Source organism: Anthonomus grandis, chromosome 22 (genome assembly GCF_022605725.1).
Source record: "Anthonomus grandis grandis chromosome 22, icAntGran1.3, whole genome shotgun sequence".
NCBI classification, from domain to species: Eukaryota; Metazoa; Arthropoda; class Insecta; order Coleoptera; family Curculionidae; genus Anthonomus; species Anthonomus grandis.
In genome coordinates this window covers 6865750-6887159 of record NC_065567.1, presented here as the reverse complement: position 1 = coordinate 6887159, position 21410 = coordinate 6865750, and the positions used below count along the sequence as shown (strand labels likewise).

Sequence of the window (21410 nt, the reverse complement as noted above, 5' to 3'; positions counted from 1 at the left end):
TTATTTAACAAACAAATAATTTACAGTTGTGATTATCATACATACATTTATATAGGGATATAAGAGAGCCGAAGCCTAGCCATGTGGCTACTCTTACTTAACCTACCTAATCCCTCTAAAGTGAAAATAAAATAATATCATGCAACTTATTAGCGAATAGCTCTTTAAATGTATGCACACATTGTAAAAAAAAAAGTTACTTAAAGAATTATTATAGACAACGACAAACTGTGCGATACAAAAGACCGTAATATAGCTTTATCCAGTAGCAGGTAGAGATTTTCTTTAAAAAGTAGATAGTTATATTTTGAAATAATTTCAAAGCCTAGTCCAGTTCAGCATACAATGCCAATACCTGTTTATAAATTCTTCAAATATATTATAAGGTTGGTTTATTACACAAGTTAGATACACTTTTCCTGGTTATTCTCCCATTTTTTTAATTTTTTTTATTAAGTATTGCCTCAACCTACTCATTTTAGGTGTCTTTTTGTCTTTAGTAAGAAAGAAAGAAAAAAATCCTTTCTTATTCATGGTGAGTTTGTTGATTAAATAAAAACAAACGCATTTTGTATTTAAATTTATTAATTTTAAATATTTTAAAATTATCAGGTATGGAATTATATAAGGTGATTGCATTATATGAAAAGGATCTTTTATACATAGATGTTTTATGTAACGAGATGGAGAATTTGTTTTTGTTTCTAATATTTTGTCCATGCATGCTTGTCCTTGGCAGAAATTTATTTTTAAGAGTATTCAAGGTGTTAGTGGTATTGAGAAGCTTATGCACAAAATTTGAAAGATGTAGTTTTCTACGGCTTTCCATATTTAGCCAGTTAGATTCTACGATTTTATGAGTAATATGGTCATGCTTCCTGATTCCGTATATCAATCGACAGTATGCGTTCTGTACCCTTTGTATTTTTTGTTTATCGAGAGCTGTAAGACTTGGACCATATATAAAGTCACCATAGTTGAAATGTGAGAGTACTAATAAATGTATCGCATAAACTTTTTTTCAACGAGTAGTTAAGAATGTGCCGATTATTATATAATAATTTCAGCACACAGAAGCTTATTCTTGTTATATTCTGAACGTGCGCACTAAATTTGAGATCTTCGTCGATAGTTAAGCCAAGATTTTTTGCGCTGGATACAAATTTTAATATAGTATCATTTATTTTTAATTTTAAGTTGTTTTTAATAGAGTTTCTTTTGATTTTGCTGCCAATACATAATAGTTTAGTTTTGTCAAAATTTAAGTTTAGGTTATGTTCAGCAGATAATTCTTTAATTACCTGAAGATCAGCGTTTATTTTATCGGCCATTTCTTGCGATTTATTATAATCAAAAGAGACATAGATTTGTGTGTCCTCTGCGTATGCTTGTGTTTTACAGTATTTAGGTATTTAGGTTTGTATATGCGTATTTTTATCTCTTTTATGTTCTGTCATAATTATTTTAAAATTTTATACATATTTTATAGAATATCTTCAATAAACCTTTAAAATACTATCACAGTCCACAGGGTGTTAGATTTATTTAATCGGGGACAATTTTATCCATTACAACTTTTTTGATGAATGCATTTCAGCTTGAAATTTGTTCCGATTCTTTATTTAGCTTTCTGTACTCTTGCATGAATTTCATATCCGTCACCGTTTGCGATTTACTTGTAAAAACCATTGCAAATGTAAAATATAAAAACAAAATAGGCGAAAAAACACAAAGTCTCGGTCTCGACAGTCATATCAAATTCAAATTCAAAATTGTTTATTTGTCAAAATTTACAGTTTTATAGATATAGAGATTTTATACACAAAATTACAAAGAAAACAATTATATTGACAAATTGGACTATCCTCTCGATTATAAAACCAATAAATTAGATGCCAGGTCTCGATGGTGCAGCGGTATAATGCACTTACCCATAATAAAAAGCTCATAGCTTAAAGGCATTAGTTCAAATCTCATGACTGGTTTGTATTTTTATTTCATTTCATTGTTTATGTTTTTTGTAAGTAGTATGTTGTTTTTGGTAGGCGATTTTACTTCCAGTGTTATCATATAGCTGGTTAGTAACAGTTGTGGGTTATTGGTCTTCCGCCATTCAGGCTTTGCCTTTAAATAATTAAAAAAAAATGAATTTACATTTAAGTTCTGTCTTGCAATTAGGTTTACTTTATGGTTTTAAGTCTGATGATGCTCATTTCTGAGCGAAACATGTAACCATTTTAAAAATTTACTTTTATTATATCACTGTTGTTGCTGGATCGCTGCCATTGTTGAAATAAACAAACAAGTCCATCGTGAACCACTTCTTTATTTAAGAAATGCACTTAATATGTAAAGAAGGTGGAGGGCTAGTTTGACGGCGTTAGCAGGAGACAACAACGTGCGTCGTTCACTATTCGCCATGAGCTTCTGACGCCGTCTCAAATGTACCGTATTCGTTTCGGTATCGACAGGCGTAATTGCGTTGCCACGTACCGTTAGCATAATAAAATATAGATTTGAGGAGTTTAATTAAAGTAAACCTTAACAACTGTCGACTGAGACCGAGAATTTGTGTTTTTTTCGCCTATTTAAAACCATATTAACGTCTCTTAAGCTAAAACTTTGTCACCTTGTATAACGAAAACGACGCCCTTCAGACTATGCATATATTGGATTATTTTTTTCATTATTTTGATGAGTACTTCTAAAATATTTGCATGGTATTAAATAACACTCTGTATACTTTTTTAATTTACCAAGTTGTTGGTGATATCCCAAAAACTAATACATATTCCAGATTTTCCTGGACGGCAACAAGTGAAAACAATAGTTTTTTTTAAATAACACCATTTGTAATCTGGACGGATGTTAGCAAAATAGACAAAAGAATCTACGGCTAGGGCTACTCGTAAAGATCCGCCTTCCCAAACACAGCAAGAGATTGTTGAACCGGGAACTCTCAAAGATCTTAGATGCTAAAAATAACATTTAAGAGTAAGTAACCTGGCCTATGGTAAATAATTACCTCTCCAAATGGGTTAAAAAACTGAACTAGGTTCACCTCCTTATCTTCAACAAATTGTTTTCCGGATATTGCAAGTAAAGAGCCGTTATGATTCCAACTGCAATGTACCGCAAACATTTTTGCATCAGCCAAAATTGGATCTAAAATTATAATGAAAAAATATTTATGTTTTTAGCACTTACTTTACCGCAAACATTACTTGGATCACTCTCATTTTTCATAAGTTGCATTTTCCCATTTTCCAAGCATATAGCTAGAACTGGGTTCACATCTTGCGTAAAACTACCAATTCCGTTATACCATGCAATGCTGATAATTGGTACAGGATCATACTGTACATCATAGCAGAGAACAGTAAGTTTCATGACAAAACTGCCTTGATTATCATACAGGTGAAGTTGTCCATTTTTCAAGGCGAATAGTAGAAGCTTGCCATTAGGTGACCACTGAACCCCACAAAGAGGAGCATGTTTAAATTCTTTACCCCATATTCTATTGCCTCCAACACAACCTACTATTACCGCTCCATCTTCATAAATAATGCAAATCTTTTCACCATCAGCGCTCCAAGCCATTCCAACCACTGTAGACTTTTTTCTATTGTTAATCATCTCTTCATACCATGCGCCCTAAAATAAAACATGATATACATGTCGGAGAGTCAGTATTATTATTTTCGGCGGACATGTTCGTTATAAGTAAAACTCGTAATTCGTGAAAACACACACTTAATTACTATATTGACAAATAAACACAAATTACACACAATAATACTAAATAAACGAGTAAGCTAACGTACCGTCAGTAGAAAGTACCGTCGCGAATAAAATAAAAGAACTAGTGATCCGAAGCCGGTCTATCTATCATCAGTTCACTCAAAAGACTGCCTTTTCTGTTCCTTTATGCTTCTTCAAGCATTCATTCCCGGCTTCGTTCCACTTCTCGATATCTCTTAAAAGATATTGAGTCATGTCCTTTATTTTATTTCTAAATAAACTTCACTAAAAATCAACATGAACCCAGACTCATAAAAATAATGAATGGACGGCCGTACCGCCGATCGTTGACAGTAACTTAATACCAAGCCTATTACTAATCAAAACAAATCCTTATCTTAATATTCTTAGAAAAATACGTATAGCCGACATACATATTTGTAAGTATAACAAGATACAATTTCTGGCAGTATATCAAATTACACTAATCATTTAAAATTTTAACAGTTTCACCACAAATTACTTTAAACCAAATGCGAAAGTTTTGACCCGAAATGTTTCTTCATTCTCCGTCGCGTCCACACTATTATTAGGTACCACAGCACTCCATATTTTAATATGCGATCTTAACCTAAGTACGAGAATTGTCATTATTCCTTTTACAATCGCAAAGACCGCACACTTTATTACGATTCATTCGTATGTTATATACTATTTTATTTGTTACTTGCTTTAATTCTATTGTGTTTAAGTACATAGTTGATAAGTGCCTAAACCAACCACTCAAATAAATCAGTGGCCAATCAACTTTAAAAAAATCTTAAGAACTCAGGTAATTCGACCTTAAAAACAAATATTCGCCTTTTACATGCAATCAGTGCCTCCGCTATGTACTACATGAATGACTGTTAAGTATTTATATACATGTAAAAAGTACCAACGTGATGACGACGCGACGCTAGGTCATCATCATAGATCGTCGCCCCAATATTTATGCTTTGGGATACTTATGTCGGCGGGGCAATAACTTATTAATAAGTTATTTGTTAATTAATAGCCATAGTTTATTACTAGTGACCTAAGAGTTATTTTTCTTTAGAATTTAAGTTATGGTTACGTTAGTGTTTTTACACTTTTTAGTATGATCATGATGTTTACTTTTTGGGACGGAACTGATTTAGAAGGGACTCGCTCTTTGCCCTTTCTTTAGGAAAGCATGTATTTTTGTTGTTCGTAACGTCGCAGTTTTATTATTTTTAATATAATTTTTAATTTAATTATCGAGTTTTCTTACATACAGCTACCACACCTACATCATCATTCTCCAGCTATAATGAATGACGTGAAAACCGTCGCGGCTACAGCGCGGATATTGGGGTATTTTAAAAAAATTTATTTATAAAGATTGAGTAAGTTTTCTCTTTTTCTATTCTTTTCCATGCAATGATTCTTTCGCCATTTTGGCGGGTCGTTATTCGCATTTTATTTAAAATTCAGATTAAGTAAATATTTTAACGTCTATAAATTATATTAGCGTCCAAATCGTGGAAAACAACAAGTTCATATCTATATTTTATGTAGATATCTCAAAAGCATGGAGAATTGTGTTTTCAGTTCAAGTTAAACAAATGTCAGTATTTCATTTACAGTAAATATACCATCATGGCACTGCGAATCGGTGCAAGATAGCTACCGGAATTTAACATGCAACCCCAATAGAATGGATAAAAACTGGGGCTCTTTAAGTTGAGAGTGTACAACAATTTCAAGTTCGAACAAGACTCTAAAAAAATATCTTACGACATAATACCTGAAGAGTTATATGCTGGTTTTATTGCACCAATGGATAACTATCAAACACCTGCATCTAGCCATGTGAAGTTGCCCCGATTGTCTGTTGAGATGCCGAACCAAAAAGTTAAGGCTCATCATGGTCCATACAACGCTATTCGTTGTTATAATTGTGGGAAAAGTGGCCATATTTTCCGTGATTGTCGACGACAAATTTCACGCTGCTTTGCGAGTAATCGCAAAGGACATATAAGTTCGGAGTGCCGGTTTCATCAAGACAAGAATACACCAAAGGAGCCCGCCAAAAATGTAAAAACTGTTTTGAAATGTGCAAAAATTTCCCATCTTTATTTTCTCAATGACACTGACCTACTTATCGGGCAACCTGTGCTTAATAAAGATGGATTATCATTAGTGATAAAAAATGGTATTCCTGAGTTTGTGGATGATTTATGTAATTACTTACAAAGTATTACTTTACAAGAAACCGAGCAAAGGCCACAGGTGTTGTTGTCAGAAGACATGACAATAGGTGCAGGTTGTACCAAAGTGGTGTCCACTGTGATTCTGGGCGTTCCAGAAGGTAAATGTGTTTACCAAGATGCAAAATGTTATCCTTTGGGGCCCTTAGGCGAGGCCATTATACAGAGTCCTGCAGGGGTTCACACTACACCAACATCGCAGATGATTATCTCCAACATTGGTCGTCAGATGGTGGCTTTTAGAAAAGGTCAGTTGTTGGCACGTGCTGAGGAATGCTTAGATGGGCACTATCACGAGAAAAATTCTTTTTCGGTGAGTCATTCTAGAAATATTTTGTCTTTAAATTTAAACGAAATTGATATTCATAAATCGTTAGAGCCAGAAACAGTAAATAGGTTAAATAAAATTTTGTTGAGGTGGCAACACTGTTTTGCTAGTAATAGTAAAGAATTGGGGAACAGTAAAAGGTGTTGAGATGTCTACAAATTTCAAAGACCCTAAGCCCGTCTGTTATAAACCGTATCGATTACCTTTTAAAGAAAGAGCTATTGTACGAAAAAAAATAAAAGATTTATTACATGCCGGAATAATTCGTGAATCAAGTTCTGAATTTGCAAGCCCTGTAGTTTTAGTTCGCAAAAAGAATGGCGATTATCGTCTATGTGCTGATTACCGTGCATTAAATAAACAAACATTCAAAGATGTTTATCCTATTCCAAATATCGAAGAACAGTTAAATTGCTTATCGGGTAAAAATTATTTTACCAGTTTAGATTGCAGTCAAGGTTTTCATCAAATTCCTATTGCGCCTGAATCGGTACCCAAAACAGCGTTCATAACTACCATTTCGAATATTTACGTACTCCTCTTGGTCTAACAAACTCGACTTCTGTCTTTCAACGTGCAATAAATAAAATTATAAACAGTCTCGAAATCGATAACATTCTTGTTTATATAGAAGATATTTTGATAACTTCCTCTACCATTTCCGAGGGTTTAGATTTATTAGTATTAGAATTAGTATTTAAGCGTTTAGATGAGCATGGACTTAAACTTAATTTACAAAAATGTTCATTTTTAAAATCACAGGTAGAATATTTGGGTCATACAATAAATTCTGCGGAAATAGCCCCGAGAACTCGAAAAAACTGATGCAGTTAAAAATTTTAAAGAACCTAAAAATGTTCACGAAATTGGGCAGTTTTTAGGTTTAGCAGGGTATTTCAGAAAGTTTTCCAAAATGTTGCCGTAATTGCTGATCGATTAACACAGTTAACAAAGAAAAATGTAAAGTGGGAATGGGGTTCAGCGCAGCAAAAATGCATTTGATTTATTAAAAAATAAACTCTCAAACCTGTATTAGTGCCGTTTAACCATAAATTAGAAACGGAAGTCCATACAGACGCTAGTAGTAAAGGTTTGGGTGGTATATTAATACAAAAACAAATAAATGGAAATAAACAACCTGTTGCTGATTTTAGTAGGGTCACGAGTCAAGCCGAAACAGTTTATCATAGTTACGAACTAGAAACTTTAGCTGTTATTGAGTCATTAAAACGCTTTCGTGTTTATTTGCTGGGTTTGCATTTTAAAATTATAACAGATTGTAGCGCCGTTCGGTATACTTTTAATAAGCGCGACCTTGTGCCTCGTATAGCCCGATGGTGGTTGCACATTCAAGATTTTGACTTTGAAATATGCTATCAGCCGGGAAAAAGGAGTCATGTGGACGCGCTTAGCCGAAACGCGCTAGATGCAGACGCAAGTAATAATATCGCGCATATTAATAATATTGATGATTGGTTTTTAACCTTACAACTTCAGGACGCTGCGTTGCAAATTATTATTAATCAGTTAAATAGTGGGGAAAAAATGACTTACAAAAGGAATATGCCTAAATCAGGTCGATGGCAAATTATGATAAAATATCATGACGAAATGGGTCACCCTGGACTTAAGAAATGCGAGACTTTAATTAAAAATAAATTTTGGTTTGCAGGAATGACTAGATTTATTAAGAAATATGTTCGCGCTTGCATAAAGTCTGCATATAATAAGGGCAATTTTGCAAGACCTGAAGGGGAATTATATCCGATAAATAAATCAAATGCTCCTATGGAAACAATTCACGTAGACCATGTAGGCCCGTTTCCGAGAAGTTCGTCTGGTTTTATGTATATACTTACGATTATAGATGCATTCACTAAATACTTTATAGTCATGCCATGTAAAACATTGGGATCTAGGGAAACTGTTAGACATTTAAATCAGGTTTTTGGGGTTTTTCTTTAATTTCCAAAACGTATAATTTCAGACAGAGGTACCGCATTTACTAGTCGCCATTTTGCTGAGTTTGTGAATAGTAAACAGATTAAGCATATTTTGAATGCAGTTAGTACACCTCGTGCAAATGGGCAAATTGAGCGATATCATAGAACATTTCTAAATTCTGTAAAACCTTCTATCGATAATGATAAATGTTGGGATGAGAAAATTGTAGATGTTGTTTGGGGTATAAATAATACCATAAATGCTAGTACAAATTGCACAGCGTTTGAGTTACTGTTTAATCACAAGGGAAAATTGTGTCAAAATTTAGAAAGTGACTTGTCAGAAAATACTGACGTTCCAACTAGACGGCAGGCTGCTGCTGCGGCAATGGAGAAGATTTCTCAGCAAATGAAGGAATCTTACGATAAGAAACATAAAATGCCTCGAAAATATGTAAAAAATAACTTAGTATTATGGAAAAATGCGAATTCTTGTAGTCAAACTGGTGTAAATAAAAAACTTGATTCACGATATTCTGGTCCGTACGTCATTGTAAAAGTGTTGGGTAATGATAGATATAAAATTCGAAGTATCAAAGGGCTAAAGGGTTATAAAAAGTTTGAAACAGTTGTAGCAGCTGATAGCTTACTACAATATCACAGTACTCCAGGTGCATCTAGTAGCGAATCTAGCTCTGACGATGATGAAAGTGTAAATAATAAATAAAAATATTTGTGTTATTTATTGCTGTATACTCGTATATGTATAAGTGATATTTTCTTGCTTTAAATAGTGTGTTTAATTTGCACAATGTGATGACTTAGGGTTTATCAGACATGGAAAAATGAGCAGGTTACTGCTGGTTAAAAAAAATTAATAAAGGCCTTACAAATTATGAGCAGCTTTCTGCTGAAGGTTAAAAGGTACATTGTAGCATGAAGGCATGCGTTAAAAAAAAATTAGTACCTGATTATGATAATTAATAGCATGCATGTTTGTTTGCGTCGATGGTGCATATTCTGGCCAAAATACGAAACGGTCGGCGTACGCGAACATGTTTGTTATTCTGGGAGAAGAGCTTATGTATTGTAATGTTTCTACTAATATAATTGTGGTAATAATAATTAAAGCTGTAATAAAATTTAAAAAAAACGCAATGCGTTGTACGATTCTATGTCTTATAATTGTCTAAGGAATCCTGACTATTAGTTTCGATACCTCAAGGAATGGTTTCAGGTTGATGTTTCCGAGGGCGGAAATTAAGTCAGTATGGCCGATTGTTGAAAGAAAGAAAATCAACATCCGATCTGGGTGATGTCATCGGCTGCTCTCAAGGCATCATTCGAAAACATAAAAACAAAAATATGCGGAATGTGCAAAAAGCTCGTAGTTAGAATTGGTGTTGTGGCACCTCATAAACATGGATTTAAAAATAATATCCAAAAGACATTTATAGCATTTAAGTTTGTTTAATCTAGAATATGTGAATAAGCAGTTTCTTATTTATAAGTATGTAACTAAATATCTGTGTGTCCAGAAAAGTTATAAATAAATACTTAAGTGCCCTAGTTAGTTGACAGATGTAGTGCCCCGGCACTGAATAATAGTTGTTTTGGGACTGAAGAGAGTTTAGTTTTAAGTTGAGACTTGGAAAGTAATTGTATTAAGATTGTGCAAACTATTTTTGAGTTTTAATTAAAACAGTTAATTCAATAATCAGTGTTTTATTTTGCCCACAACAGTGTGAACTCGCTTTTATGCGTAGTATAAGATTATTATTATTCTGTCGTTCGTTGCGTTAATAAGGCTTGAGCCGATTTTTGTATTTTTATGTAATAAACTATTTATAAAGTTGTACGAATTCCTAATAAAAATTTTAAATAGCAAGGGGTATCGAGTAATAAAAATATCGGTTTTTATTTAAATAAGTGTTCAAAATGTTGCCCATTAGGGTTTGCCAAATCTACAATTCGTTTATAATTTAAAACGAAAACTACCAACATAAACAGCAATTCCGAAGATTAGACGTGGAAAAAACTATATAACAACCTGATTTTTTTTCCGCATTCTTTTCATCAACACAGATATCCGGGGCGAACTGTATTTATTGTTATACCTGCTTAGTTATTTATAGTTGCTAAGGAAAATAAAGAATTTATTTTCCCGTCAGTTACATTTGTGACAGTCTTGGAATAGTGAAAATTTATTTGTTGAATTGAAGATTTTACGTCCAAAATGGTTTACACACTAGCCGAAAGAGTGGAAATTATTCTAATTTATGGTGCCCAAAATCAATGTGCTCGGCAAACTGCCGTCACGTTTAACGCCAGACATCCGGAGAAGATAACTTCGCATAGGTATGTTTTGGACCTTGTTACCAAGTTTACTGAAACTGGATCTGTTGCAAATAAAAAACGTGATCATCGGCGAATTTTGGATGAAGCCGCTCAAGTTGAAGTTTTGGGACATTTTGGAATAAATCCTAATACTTCATTACGCAAAATTGTTGCTGCCACTGGTATTTCATTAGGCTCACACAGTTACCAAACTTCATAAATTTTATCCATTTAAAATGAAAATATTGCAAGAGTTAACCGAAGACGATTTCGATAGGCGAATTGAGTTTTGTGAAAAAATGACTGAAGCGATTAATGATAATACTATTCATGTAAAGAATATCTGCTTCAGCGATGAATGCACATTTTATCTAAATGGATTTGTTAATAAGCATAACTCTAGATATTGGAGCAATGAAAATCCTCATGCATTTGTAGAAGAACATACCCAGTACCCTAAAAAATTTATGTATGGACAGGCATTTTAGGAAATAAAGTGATTGGGCCATTATTTATTAACGGAAATTTAAATGGAGACATTTATTTGGATATGTTGGAAAATACCATCAATCCGCGTATTACTGAATCCATTGAAAACCAAATCGATGATGATGGAAACCCTATACTTGATGAGGCTGAAATATATTTCCAGCAAAACGGCGCTCCTCCTCACTATATGCCGAACTTCCCGTTCGGCAATGACTAGACGACGAGTTTCCAGATAAATGGATCGGGCGAAGGGGGCCTATAGAATGGTCTGCTAGATCTCCTGATATAACGCCGTTAGACTTTTTTCTATGGGGTCATTTAAAATCTATTGTGTTTACTCCCCAACCTGAAAGTTTGGATGAACTTCGTCAACGGATCATCGACAGCTGCCATGATATCCCACAACATGTTTTTGAAAATGTCCGTCAGGATTTTGAACATCGCCTATATCATTGGTGGGCCAAAAACGGGCAACATTTTGAACACTTACTGAAATGAAAACTGATATTTTCATGTTTGTGTTTTCTATCTGAACAAATTAAGATAAACAAAGATTTTTCTAATTTTCTCGAAAACGAATCGACCGATTTAAAAAAATCAAACGTCAAAATAAGACTTCGAAAGACCTTTTAAACCAGCTATAACTCGATACCCCTTGCCTTTTAAATTTTTTAAGGGGATGACCCTGGGGGGCAATGGGTGAAAGGGGGTGAAGTAATTTTAGGTTAGAAAGTTGTCCCCCTTGACAAACCCTTTGACGTATTTCGGCGTTTTTTTTTAACAGTGGTTTTCGATAAATCCGTGGTGGAAAGTTTTCAAATGAACACCCTGTATAAATAGATGTGTAGAATAGGAATCACAATCAAATTACTTAAAATATTTGGGTTACATCATAGTAGCTCACCCACTACGAGTACCTTTTATTAATAAGAAAAGAAGCAAACAGCGTAATTATGAATTAATTAAATTTTATTTGTTTTATCCCCTTAATAGTAAACTATGATCATACATCCTCAACGACTTACTCAATTTAAGAACACTTAATAAACCAAAACTCTACAAGGTGAGTAATCAACTAAGGAGAGATTTAAATGTAGTCAACAATCTTAAACTTAAAAGAAAATAGATTATTGGTAGACAAAAGAAAGAAATCACTAAAACAACATAAAGCTAGGGTACTTAGCTGGTGTTAGACTGCGATCGGGTGTAGAAACTAATCAGTCGCCACTCCTATTAAAGGGGGTTCCAGCCATTACAAGGGTAAGATGAGCCAAATCAGGACGTTATAACCAAGGAAAACCGCTGAAACAGTGGTGAGAATCCAAAAGATCCCAAGGGTTCAACTTAACCACCAGTCAAGCCAGGTACAGCAGGTATTGCAGAATTCCAAAAGTCAAAAGGTTTACCCAAAGGATAAATCGGAGTACAGGATAAATCCAAAATCAAACAAGACAAAAAAAGAAGAAAACAACTAAAAACTCTAAAGCAAATATCCCCTATTAAAATAGGATCAAGTGTAGAAATCGTAAGTCAAAACCAATGAGGGTACTAGGAAGGTACTACTAAGGAAGACGACGCATTGGGTTTGATCTTAAATAAACCTCTAGAGGTTGTTTTAAAATCCTCTTTTGGGCGAAATTACGGTTTCCAAACAAGAGTACAACACAGATATACAGAAATTTTTAATGTAATTGGATCACTTTTATTGCCTATAAAGAATAAAATTTCCAAAAAAAATCAAAAACAACGTGCGATCACAACTACAACCTCCAGCCAACGGAGAACGATCTAAAATCGTCCTCCAAAAAAAGAACTAGAAAAACTAGAATAAACGCAAAACTTACATAGAATGCTTAAGTGAACAAATAAAGCATATTCGAGAAGAAAATTTTCCCAATGGGACATTTATAGAAGAAAAGTACAAACAGCGTATCGGCATTGTTACAATTAGCAACAAGGAGCCAGCGGTTGACTGTCACTTCGACCGTCAATTCAAAAGTAAACAACAAAAATGGCTTCACAGGAAATCCCTTTGTGCAAACCCACGATTTCCATGGGAAAAACAAGAAGGAACTCACTTTAATTAAATGGGAACCAAAAGCCCTCAGCCCGCCAGAAGCTCTATATGTGGCATATTTCCTTATAAAAATAACATATTTTTAGCTATTTCTTAAGGACTAAGATAAACAACCATCCAAAATCCTTAAGACGATTCTTTCAAATGATTTCTCCTTTTCCAGACATTAAGTGTTCAAAGAGCAAAATAAGAGAACCAACAAACCAAAAAGTCAACAAGGTAAAATAAGGTAGCTTTTAGACTTTGATAACAACTTAGACCTAGGGGAAATGTACTATATCTAATAGTACATACAGGGATACCAAAAAAAGAGTGAAAACCATAATGGGACATAAAGAAGTACGAAACAAAGGACATTAGGCACTTAAAAGATATACAAGAAAAAATCACAGGGCAAGATGCAACCATTTCTGGTCTAGTTCTTATTTCCGATGGACAATCACCAGCGAAACTATAATGGTATTAAAAGTTTAATTAATATATTATCTACCAGAAATTACTCTACATTTTTAATTTAAGCATGATTTTATTACGATATATATTAAATGAAACCTACTAATATTTAAAAAAAAGTCTATTTTCCATGATAGACACGTGATAAAATATAAAAAATATCATGTAAATATCCTTCGTGTAGTATCTATAATTCACCCAAGTTCAAACGCCGCGACTATACACATGATTTATACGTTACTGTAAATACCTTATAACCATGAAGAATAAAGTTTTCAGTTCAGTTGTTTTTTGGGTCTATACTATAAAGGTTCTGAACTAACTTTTTATAATTAAATTTTCATTCATGAAATCAATATGCTTTTACAGTAGGTACACATTAATAATAATAATAATAATAATAATAATAATAATAATAATAATAATAATAATAATAAATGTCTTTTATTCAAAATTTACAGATGTAGTACAATAATAATATTCTATAATTAAGTACCCGAGAAGCAGGGCGCAGTCTAGCTAAGACAGCTACTCTACTGAACCCTACTCAACGGTCATAAACTTAAGCTACAATATAAAGATTAACTCTATTAAATTCATTAAATACCCAAATAAAGAACAATATATATATAATTTAAATAAATAATAAATAGCTAAATATAAAAGATTGACAAAAATAAAATAAATAATTAAAGGCCTAAATTACGGGTTGAAGGTTAAATGTAAAAGATATTTCTTAAACTTTGATTTAAATGACTTCTGATCTAAAGTTGACAATTCAGTTGGTAGGTTATTGTAGAGTTTAATGGCATTGTACGTAAAAGAACGTTGAAACATTGCAGTCGAATGACGAGGAAGTGTCATCCTCTCCGGAAATCGGATCACTCTTGTGTGAACGTTTAAACGAGGAACAAATTTATTCCGTAAAGTGGAGGGAAGGGAGGGGTTTAATAAAACTTTAAACAAAAAATTACCTAAGTGTAACTCTCTGCGCCTGTCCATCCTCAACCAGTTAAGCTCTTTAAATGTGTGTGAAATGTGATCGTATTTTCGTAATCCAAATATTAGCCGTGAGCAAGCATTTTGAACTTTCTGAATACGATTTTTATCTGCAATGTCTAAGCAAGGACCATAAATAAAATCACAGTAGCTGAAGTTGGACAGGACCAGAGACTCACAAAGCATTTTTCTCAAATGAAAACTAAGAACCTGACGACTATTATATAAAATCTTCAATGATAAAAATGACTTCTGAATTAACAATTTAACATATTCACGAAACCTCAACTCAGTATCCAGGACAATGCCTAAATTTTTTGCACGATCCATCTTGGGAAGAGGAACATCATTTAATAAGATATTTAAATTATTTTTAAGAAAATCTTTATTAGGTCCAAAAATCATAACATTTGATTTAAGAGGGTTAAGTTTTAGATTATGGCAAGAAGAAAGCTGGTTAAGTAAATTCAGGTCATGGTTTATTAAAGAAGATGCATGCAAATAATCCTGATGATTGAAGTGAAGATAAACCTGGGTATCATCGGCAAAAGCTCTCAGTTTACAGTACTTTAATGATGTAAGTATATCTGAGGTGTAGATTATGAATAATAATGGTCCTAGGATTGACCCTTGAGGTACGCCTGATAAAATTCTAGCTTCTTCGGAAAATGAATTATTTGAAAATATTTTTTGAAATCTGTTATGAAGATATGATTTAATCAACATCACCGAACCATCGAGAAGTCCATAAAATTTCAGTTTCGCCAATAAAAGTTCGTGATTGATCGTGTCAAACGCTTTCGAAAAGTCCAACAGAATCAAAGCAGTAGACAACTTTTTATCTATTGACGTTATTATGTCGTCAGTAACTCCAATTAGGGCAACATCAGTACTCAAATCCTTTCTAAAGCCACACTGAGTCTCCGGGATAATTTTATTCACACCGCAGTACTCAATCAACTGATTATACAGAACCCTTTCGAAAACCTTTGACAAAGCCGGTAATATACTAATTATTCTCAGATCACCATAGTTAGTTGGATTCTTTACTTTCGGAAGTGGCTTACCTATTGATAATTTCCACTGATCAGGAAAATAACTTTGTTCTATACAACAATTGATTATGTGTGTAATGTAAACATCTAAGAAGGGACTGCAATATTTAAGTAATTTGGCACTAATTCCATCTACCCCCGAAGCATTTGTTTTTATACCATTTAGTATTTTATTAATTTGAGAAACACTAGCTAAATTAAAATTAAACTGAATATTGTCGTTGAAAATATTTTGATTGTAAAAATTAATTTTAGAAGAACAGTTTGACGTATTCTGCAAAAATTCACTGAAAAATGAGTTTATATCTTCAGGATTAAGTAAATAATCCGGAATATTCAAATCATTATTTGAACAAACATTAAAAGATTTAAGAGTCCTCCAGGTTTTTTTAATACTTTTTTCAGCGCATATATTAGATAAATATAGTTTTTTTTCCCTTCGTACCATAGACAACGTAAGATTTCGCAACCTTTTATAGTTTTCCCAGTCGTGTACATTTCGGGACCTCTATAATTCTCGAAGCGCTGCGTCTCTTTGTCGCATAAAAACCTTAATATTTGGTGAGAGCCAGGGCGCCCATGGTTTAGTAATCCTTGCTGTTTTAAAGGGGGCATGCCTATCGAAGATATAAAGAAGGTATTCATTTAATAAGGAAATTTTGTTGTCAATATTTTGCTCGTAAATTATATTATGCCAGTTAATTGCTTGAAGTTCATTATAAAATTCACGAGCATTAAAATTATTAAAATTTCTGTAAGTTATAAGTTTTGGCTTAAAAGACACCTTTTCTATTTTTAAATAACAATAAACCAAGGCGTGATCAGATACCCCCTCTAACGACACAACCCCCGAATCACTGACCAAAGACTCATCCGTTACAAATATTGGATCTAGAAGTGATACACTATTCCGACTAATTCTAGTAGGTTGATTTATAATTTGGATTAAATTAAAATTGTCAAACAAGGATATTAAAGGGTTTGTTTCATTCAGTAGATTAATATTAAAATCTCCCAGACATATTACCTGCTCAAAAAAAGGATAAATAGATGAAAAAATATTCTCAAAGTCATTAACTAATAAATTAAAATTAGAATTAGGAGGTCGATAGAAGACGCAAAAACAGTAATATTTATTTCTGATTTTTAATTTAAGAATCAAATATTCTAAAAAATGTGTAACAGTAAACTGCAATGAAACAATTTCTGGCGAATAAGTGTTCTTAAAATAGACTGCAACACCTCCACCTCTACCTACCCTATCCTTATGAACAAACCGGTAACCAGGAATAGAAAAAACCTCAACATCATCACCATCAGACAGCCATGTCTCTGTAAGAAATACCATATCAAAGTCATATTTAAGTATTAAATTTTTAAACTCTAGAAAACCCGTAAATAAAGACCTTACATTAAAATTCGCAACTTTAAACAATAAATCGCTCATGAAAAAAAAAAAAAAAACTAAACACTACTCATATCTCAAAAACCTATATAGACTTCGAAGATATAAGTGTTCCTGCCGCTTAAGATTTTACCCCACTTTACCCAAGATACCCCCATCATAATATAATGTACGTTACTTAAAACGTGGTAGTAGAAAAAAACATTGATTGAGTAAAAAATAATGAAAAAAAAACTCAATGTTTGATAAATCATAAAAGATAACCATACATATATATGTAAATATAATGAAAATATATGAATTTTACCTAACTCAAGAAGAAAAAACAGAATGCTGCAATATAATACAATATCGTATAATTAATTAAAATGCCTACTACCTATAACGCAATAATCTTTTGCATGTACCATACAAAAATATTTATTATATTCCCAAGTAAATAAAATATGAATATTCACGGGCTGCAAAAATTAGAAATGTGTATCGCAATGTTTAGGAAAAAACCGCACATTCCTGCAATCGAAATACCCAAGTACATATTATAAGTTACCGCTTTAACATAGGTTCAGTGGTTTCCAAACAAACTATACGAGTTCCAAGTAAGATATTATTAAGTTAAACAGTATACGTGTACGTAATTATTGACGATGGTTATCATCAATAACCTGAACCTTTGTCTGCCTTACAGAGTCCCAATAAAAAATTTTTCCATCCCATGTCCAAGTATTCTTACCATATTTTCGTTTTGCAGCCACAAGCATCGAGTACTTCCTTCTTGTCAGATCTTCAAAAATTGCAACTCCTGAGTCTTTAAGAAGTTTCTTGGCGGCCATAACATTTTTCTTCTTTATGTTAGATACAAACCGAACTAGAATTGTAGGTCGATCGGTTTTTGTATTGTTCATAGGAAAGGCAAAGTCCAAGTCTTGTAATGAACACGGTATCTTTAGCCTATTTTCTATAAATGAAGAAACGACAACCGGAATGTTGTTCTTCTCCTGAATCTCCATGCCACAAATTCTGATACAATTGTTCTTTATTGATGTTTGTTCAATGTTTTCAAGCAGATCTTCCAGGGCCGCCATTGACTCCGTATTTTTTTTTATGGCGGCTTCACAATTCTCGACACGCTCACAAAATGAAGATAACATTTTTTCCAAACTGCTAAGTTTAGAAACAATTCTTTCCTCCATTTGGCTAATGAGTTTGGTACACACTTTTGTAATTAATTTTTCCAAATCATCGGAATCCGATATTGAACGTGTTATAGGCATTTTGATGGTCACTGGTTTAGTGTGTGCGCGGCTATGGCGCTCCAATTATCGTTTAAAAAGAAAGCCAATTAACACACTATAGCACACTTTACAGAAATAATTTTTCTCTGGATAAATTTATAGAGTCAAGATGACCGACCCTACAAAATTTCACTAACTTTAATGCAGAAAATACCACAATTATTGAATAAATTAACGGAGCACTTGGGTACGTGACTGTCTAGTTAGTCGCCATAGACGGCATTGACTGCGTTATATGCATAACACTGTATGATAAACCCATTTTTCAAAGGGTATGTGGCCACCTGAAATTTCAATAAACTGTACAATCTAAATCAGCCAAATTCACAGGAAATACCACAGATGTAAATATCTCCGCAGCTATTTACATCTATCTATCATCTGCGAAGCTATTTACATCTGTGGAAATACCTTAAGCTCGCGCTCAGCCGCCAACAACTCACCTCCACCCTTCGACAAACTACTTATAACCCAGAATTTTAACCACTTGAGAATTTATCTGTGGACTCGGCCATGTTTCAGATACTCTACATTATGAAGATGAAATACATACTGTAAATCTTTGTAAAATAAAACAAAAATTATATGTGGTCACAATATATAAGTATAGTATAAAGTACAACGTTTTAATATTATTTAATACAAAAGTGGTTCACTGCTTACAATGCTCTCTTCACCAAGCGTGATTTAAAAGCCTTGCGAGATGTGGGAAAAGATAGATTTGATATCAAGTAGCAGATGACTGTGCATGTTTCTTGCATTATACAGTATAGAGCGTTTAACTAACTCTGGCTGCGGGATTGGAAGATAAACTCCCCATTCCTAAGTGGCTAATTACGAGGTAGCCTTTCGGGAATTGTTAATTGATAAATGCTTGCGAATTAAACAAATGAATTCAAATATGAATAAAAATGGAAGTGTCAATATTTTATATTTTTTACAGAATTCTTGACAGGCAGTTCTACTACTTAGTCTCAGTGAATAACGATCAGCTGTTATCTGTACTTTATAAATGGGCTCAAACTGAGTCGCAAAACACGTACCCCAAAACGGAAGAGCGCATCAGAACTGCGACTGAAAAAGGGCGTAACATACTGATCTAGATGTTGCCAAGTTTAACTCCCTGGAAACCGATCTAAGGTGTCGATGTGCAAGTTCGATTTTAAGAACTTGCCTACGATAAGCCCCAAAAACTTAACAGAATCAACGACGTCTAAACTGGTGTAATAAAGTACAAAAGGTTCCGACGTATTTTACCAATCATTCAATGATCTGGGATCCTTTATATAGCGGAAGAATAATTGTCCTTAGGCAACTTCAAAAATCTCCATTTTGAAGTGACTTATTTATTAAATTCATAAGATGGTTAAAGGTGCATTCTGGCAGATTTAAAAACATTCTTAGGGTAAGCCCATCTGTCCCAGATGTTTGTTTCTAATGCAATTTATTGTGCTGAGAAGCTCCACTATTACTATGGGCATAAAAAAGAAACTGTATAAATTTCTATTAGGGAGATATAAAAGTGGATCATAAGAAGAAATAGTATTCATTAAGTTTTTTTGTAACATTATCAGAATAACTATTAAGGAACTCGGGTGAAGTAAGGATTGAGCCAGATGAAAAAAGCTTATTAAAAAAAAAAAAAAATGTTTATTATGCAATGATTTATAGGTTACATAAAGGGTTAGCATTCGCAGAGCATTCTCCCATACTATCACATACTATACCACTATACAAACTCAAACACTAAAATATATTTTAACTAGGTCTTAATACTATATTCATGATTCTTAACCTACGCGCCACCAGTAACTAATAGGGATTTATATTTTCTCTTAAAACCTAGTGAAGAGTTACTATCTATTAAGTAAAAAATATCAGATTATTTCATAATTCATTTACAATAGACCATGTTTCCCTGCCAACATGATTTGCTTTGACCAGCCTCTTATTATAATAAATATTCTTGGCAGTCATTATACTTTTGTGATCCTTTTTTCGGTTAAGTCTCACATAATCATGGAAGAAGATAGTGTCTGAGAATTTCAATTTTTTTCTGGCCTCTAGTAGACCAGGCTTTATCATGTTTGAGTTTGACAGGTCAAAGAGGAAAGGCATCCAAAGGAATGCAAGGCTAGACTTTCATGCAATATTTTTAAGGATTTCTATTTTTTGTATGTCTGGTTTATCATGAAATATGTATTCCAAGTCTGGTCACATTTTATGATGTTCATATTAATAAAATTGAAAATATTTAGAAAAAAATGTCATTGGAGATCATCATTATGAAATAAAAGTGCATAGTATTTTCCAATGAATAAAATTAGTTACAAGCAAACTTAACCACTCTTTAAGAAAATGTTAAAGACATATTAAATGATTCAGTAACACAATGTAATTTTAATTATTTTATTGAAATTAGACTTTTTGATGTGGTTGGGATTGTATATTTTTCTTTTTTAACTTAGATAAGATCCTACTGTATGTTTTTTTTTAATTAATAAAACTATTTAAACTGATTCTCTTAAAGGTTCATTTGGTGTAAGAATAAAATATTAGAAAAATATTAAAAGATGTAAAGTACCACCATAAAAATTTTTTAAAACTAATATTAATATATATATATAAAACTATAAGAAATATAAAACCAATAAAAATATGCATAAGACCCTTCATAGCCACATTATTCTTTTTCTATTTTCACTTCCCAAAAAGACCATTCAGAGCTTCAAACACTGTACAACATACAAACATATACATATGCAGTTTTTATGATGAATGTTTATATTATGCATATCCCCCTTTGAATAAGGAATTCCAAGACATGCTGGTTCACAAGCATTTAATAATTACAACTTATGCCCATAACTATATTTAAATAATATAAATCTTTGACATATGGGCTGACATGAACCCTCATTGACAAATTTCTGATAAAATGCACATGGGAATCCAACATTTTTTGAATTTTATATTTATTGTATTCTGTAAGGAAGGGACCACATACAATATTCA

The 21410-nt window shown here is 32.9% G+C and overlaps 1 protein-coding gene across 4 annotated transcripts in view; it reads right to left on the bottom strand.

Moving 5' to 3' along the window:
• The window catches only part of LOC126748213 (WD repeat-containing protein 35), a 70087-nt gene that overhangs the window by 47638 nt on the left and 1039 nt on the right, over positions 1 to 21410 (bottom strand). For 3 of the 4 annotated variants that reach the window (XM_050457290.1, XM_050457293.1, XM_050457291.1), the window contains exons 4-6: positions 3225 to 3654; positions 3026 to 3165; positions 2757 to 2975 (exon numbers count right to left, since the gene is read on the bottom strand). In XM_050457290.1, coding sequence (XP_050313247.1) covers positions 2757 to 2975; positions 3026 to 3165; positions 3225 to 3654 — 789 coding nt within the window. Of the gene's footprint in view, positions 1 to 2756; positions 2976 to 3025; positions 3166 to 3224; positions 3655 to 16953; positions 17309 to 21410 lie in introns of those variants that run through there. The other variant, XM_050457292.1, reaches the window with a different exon arrangement.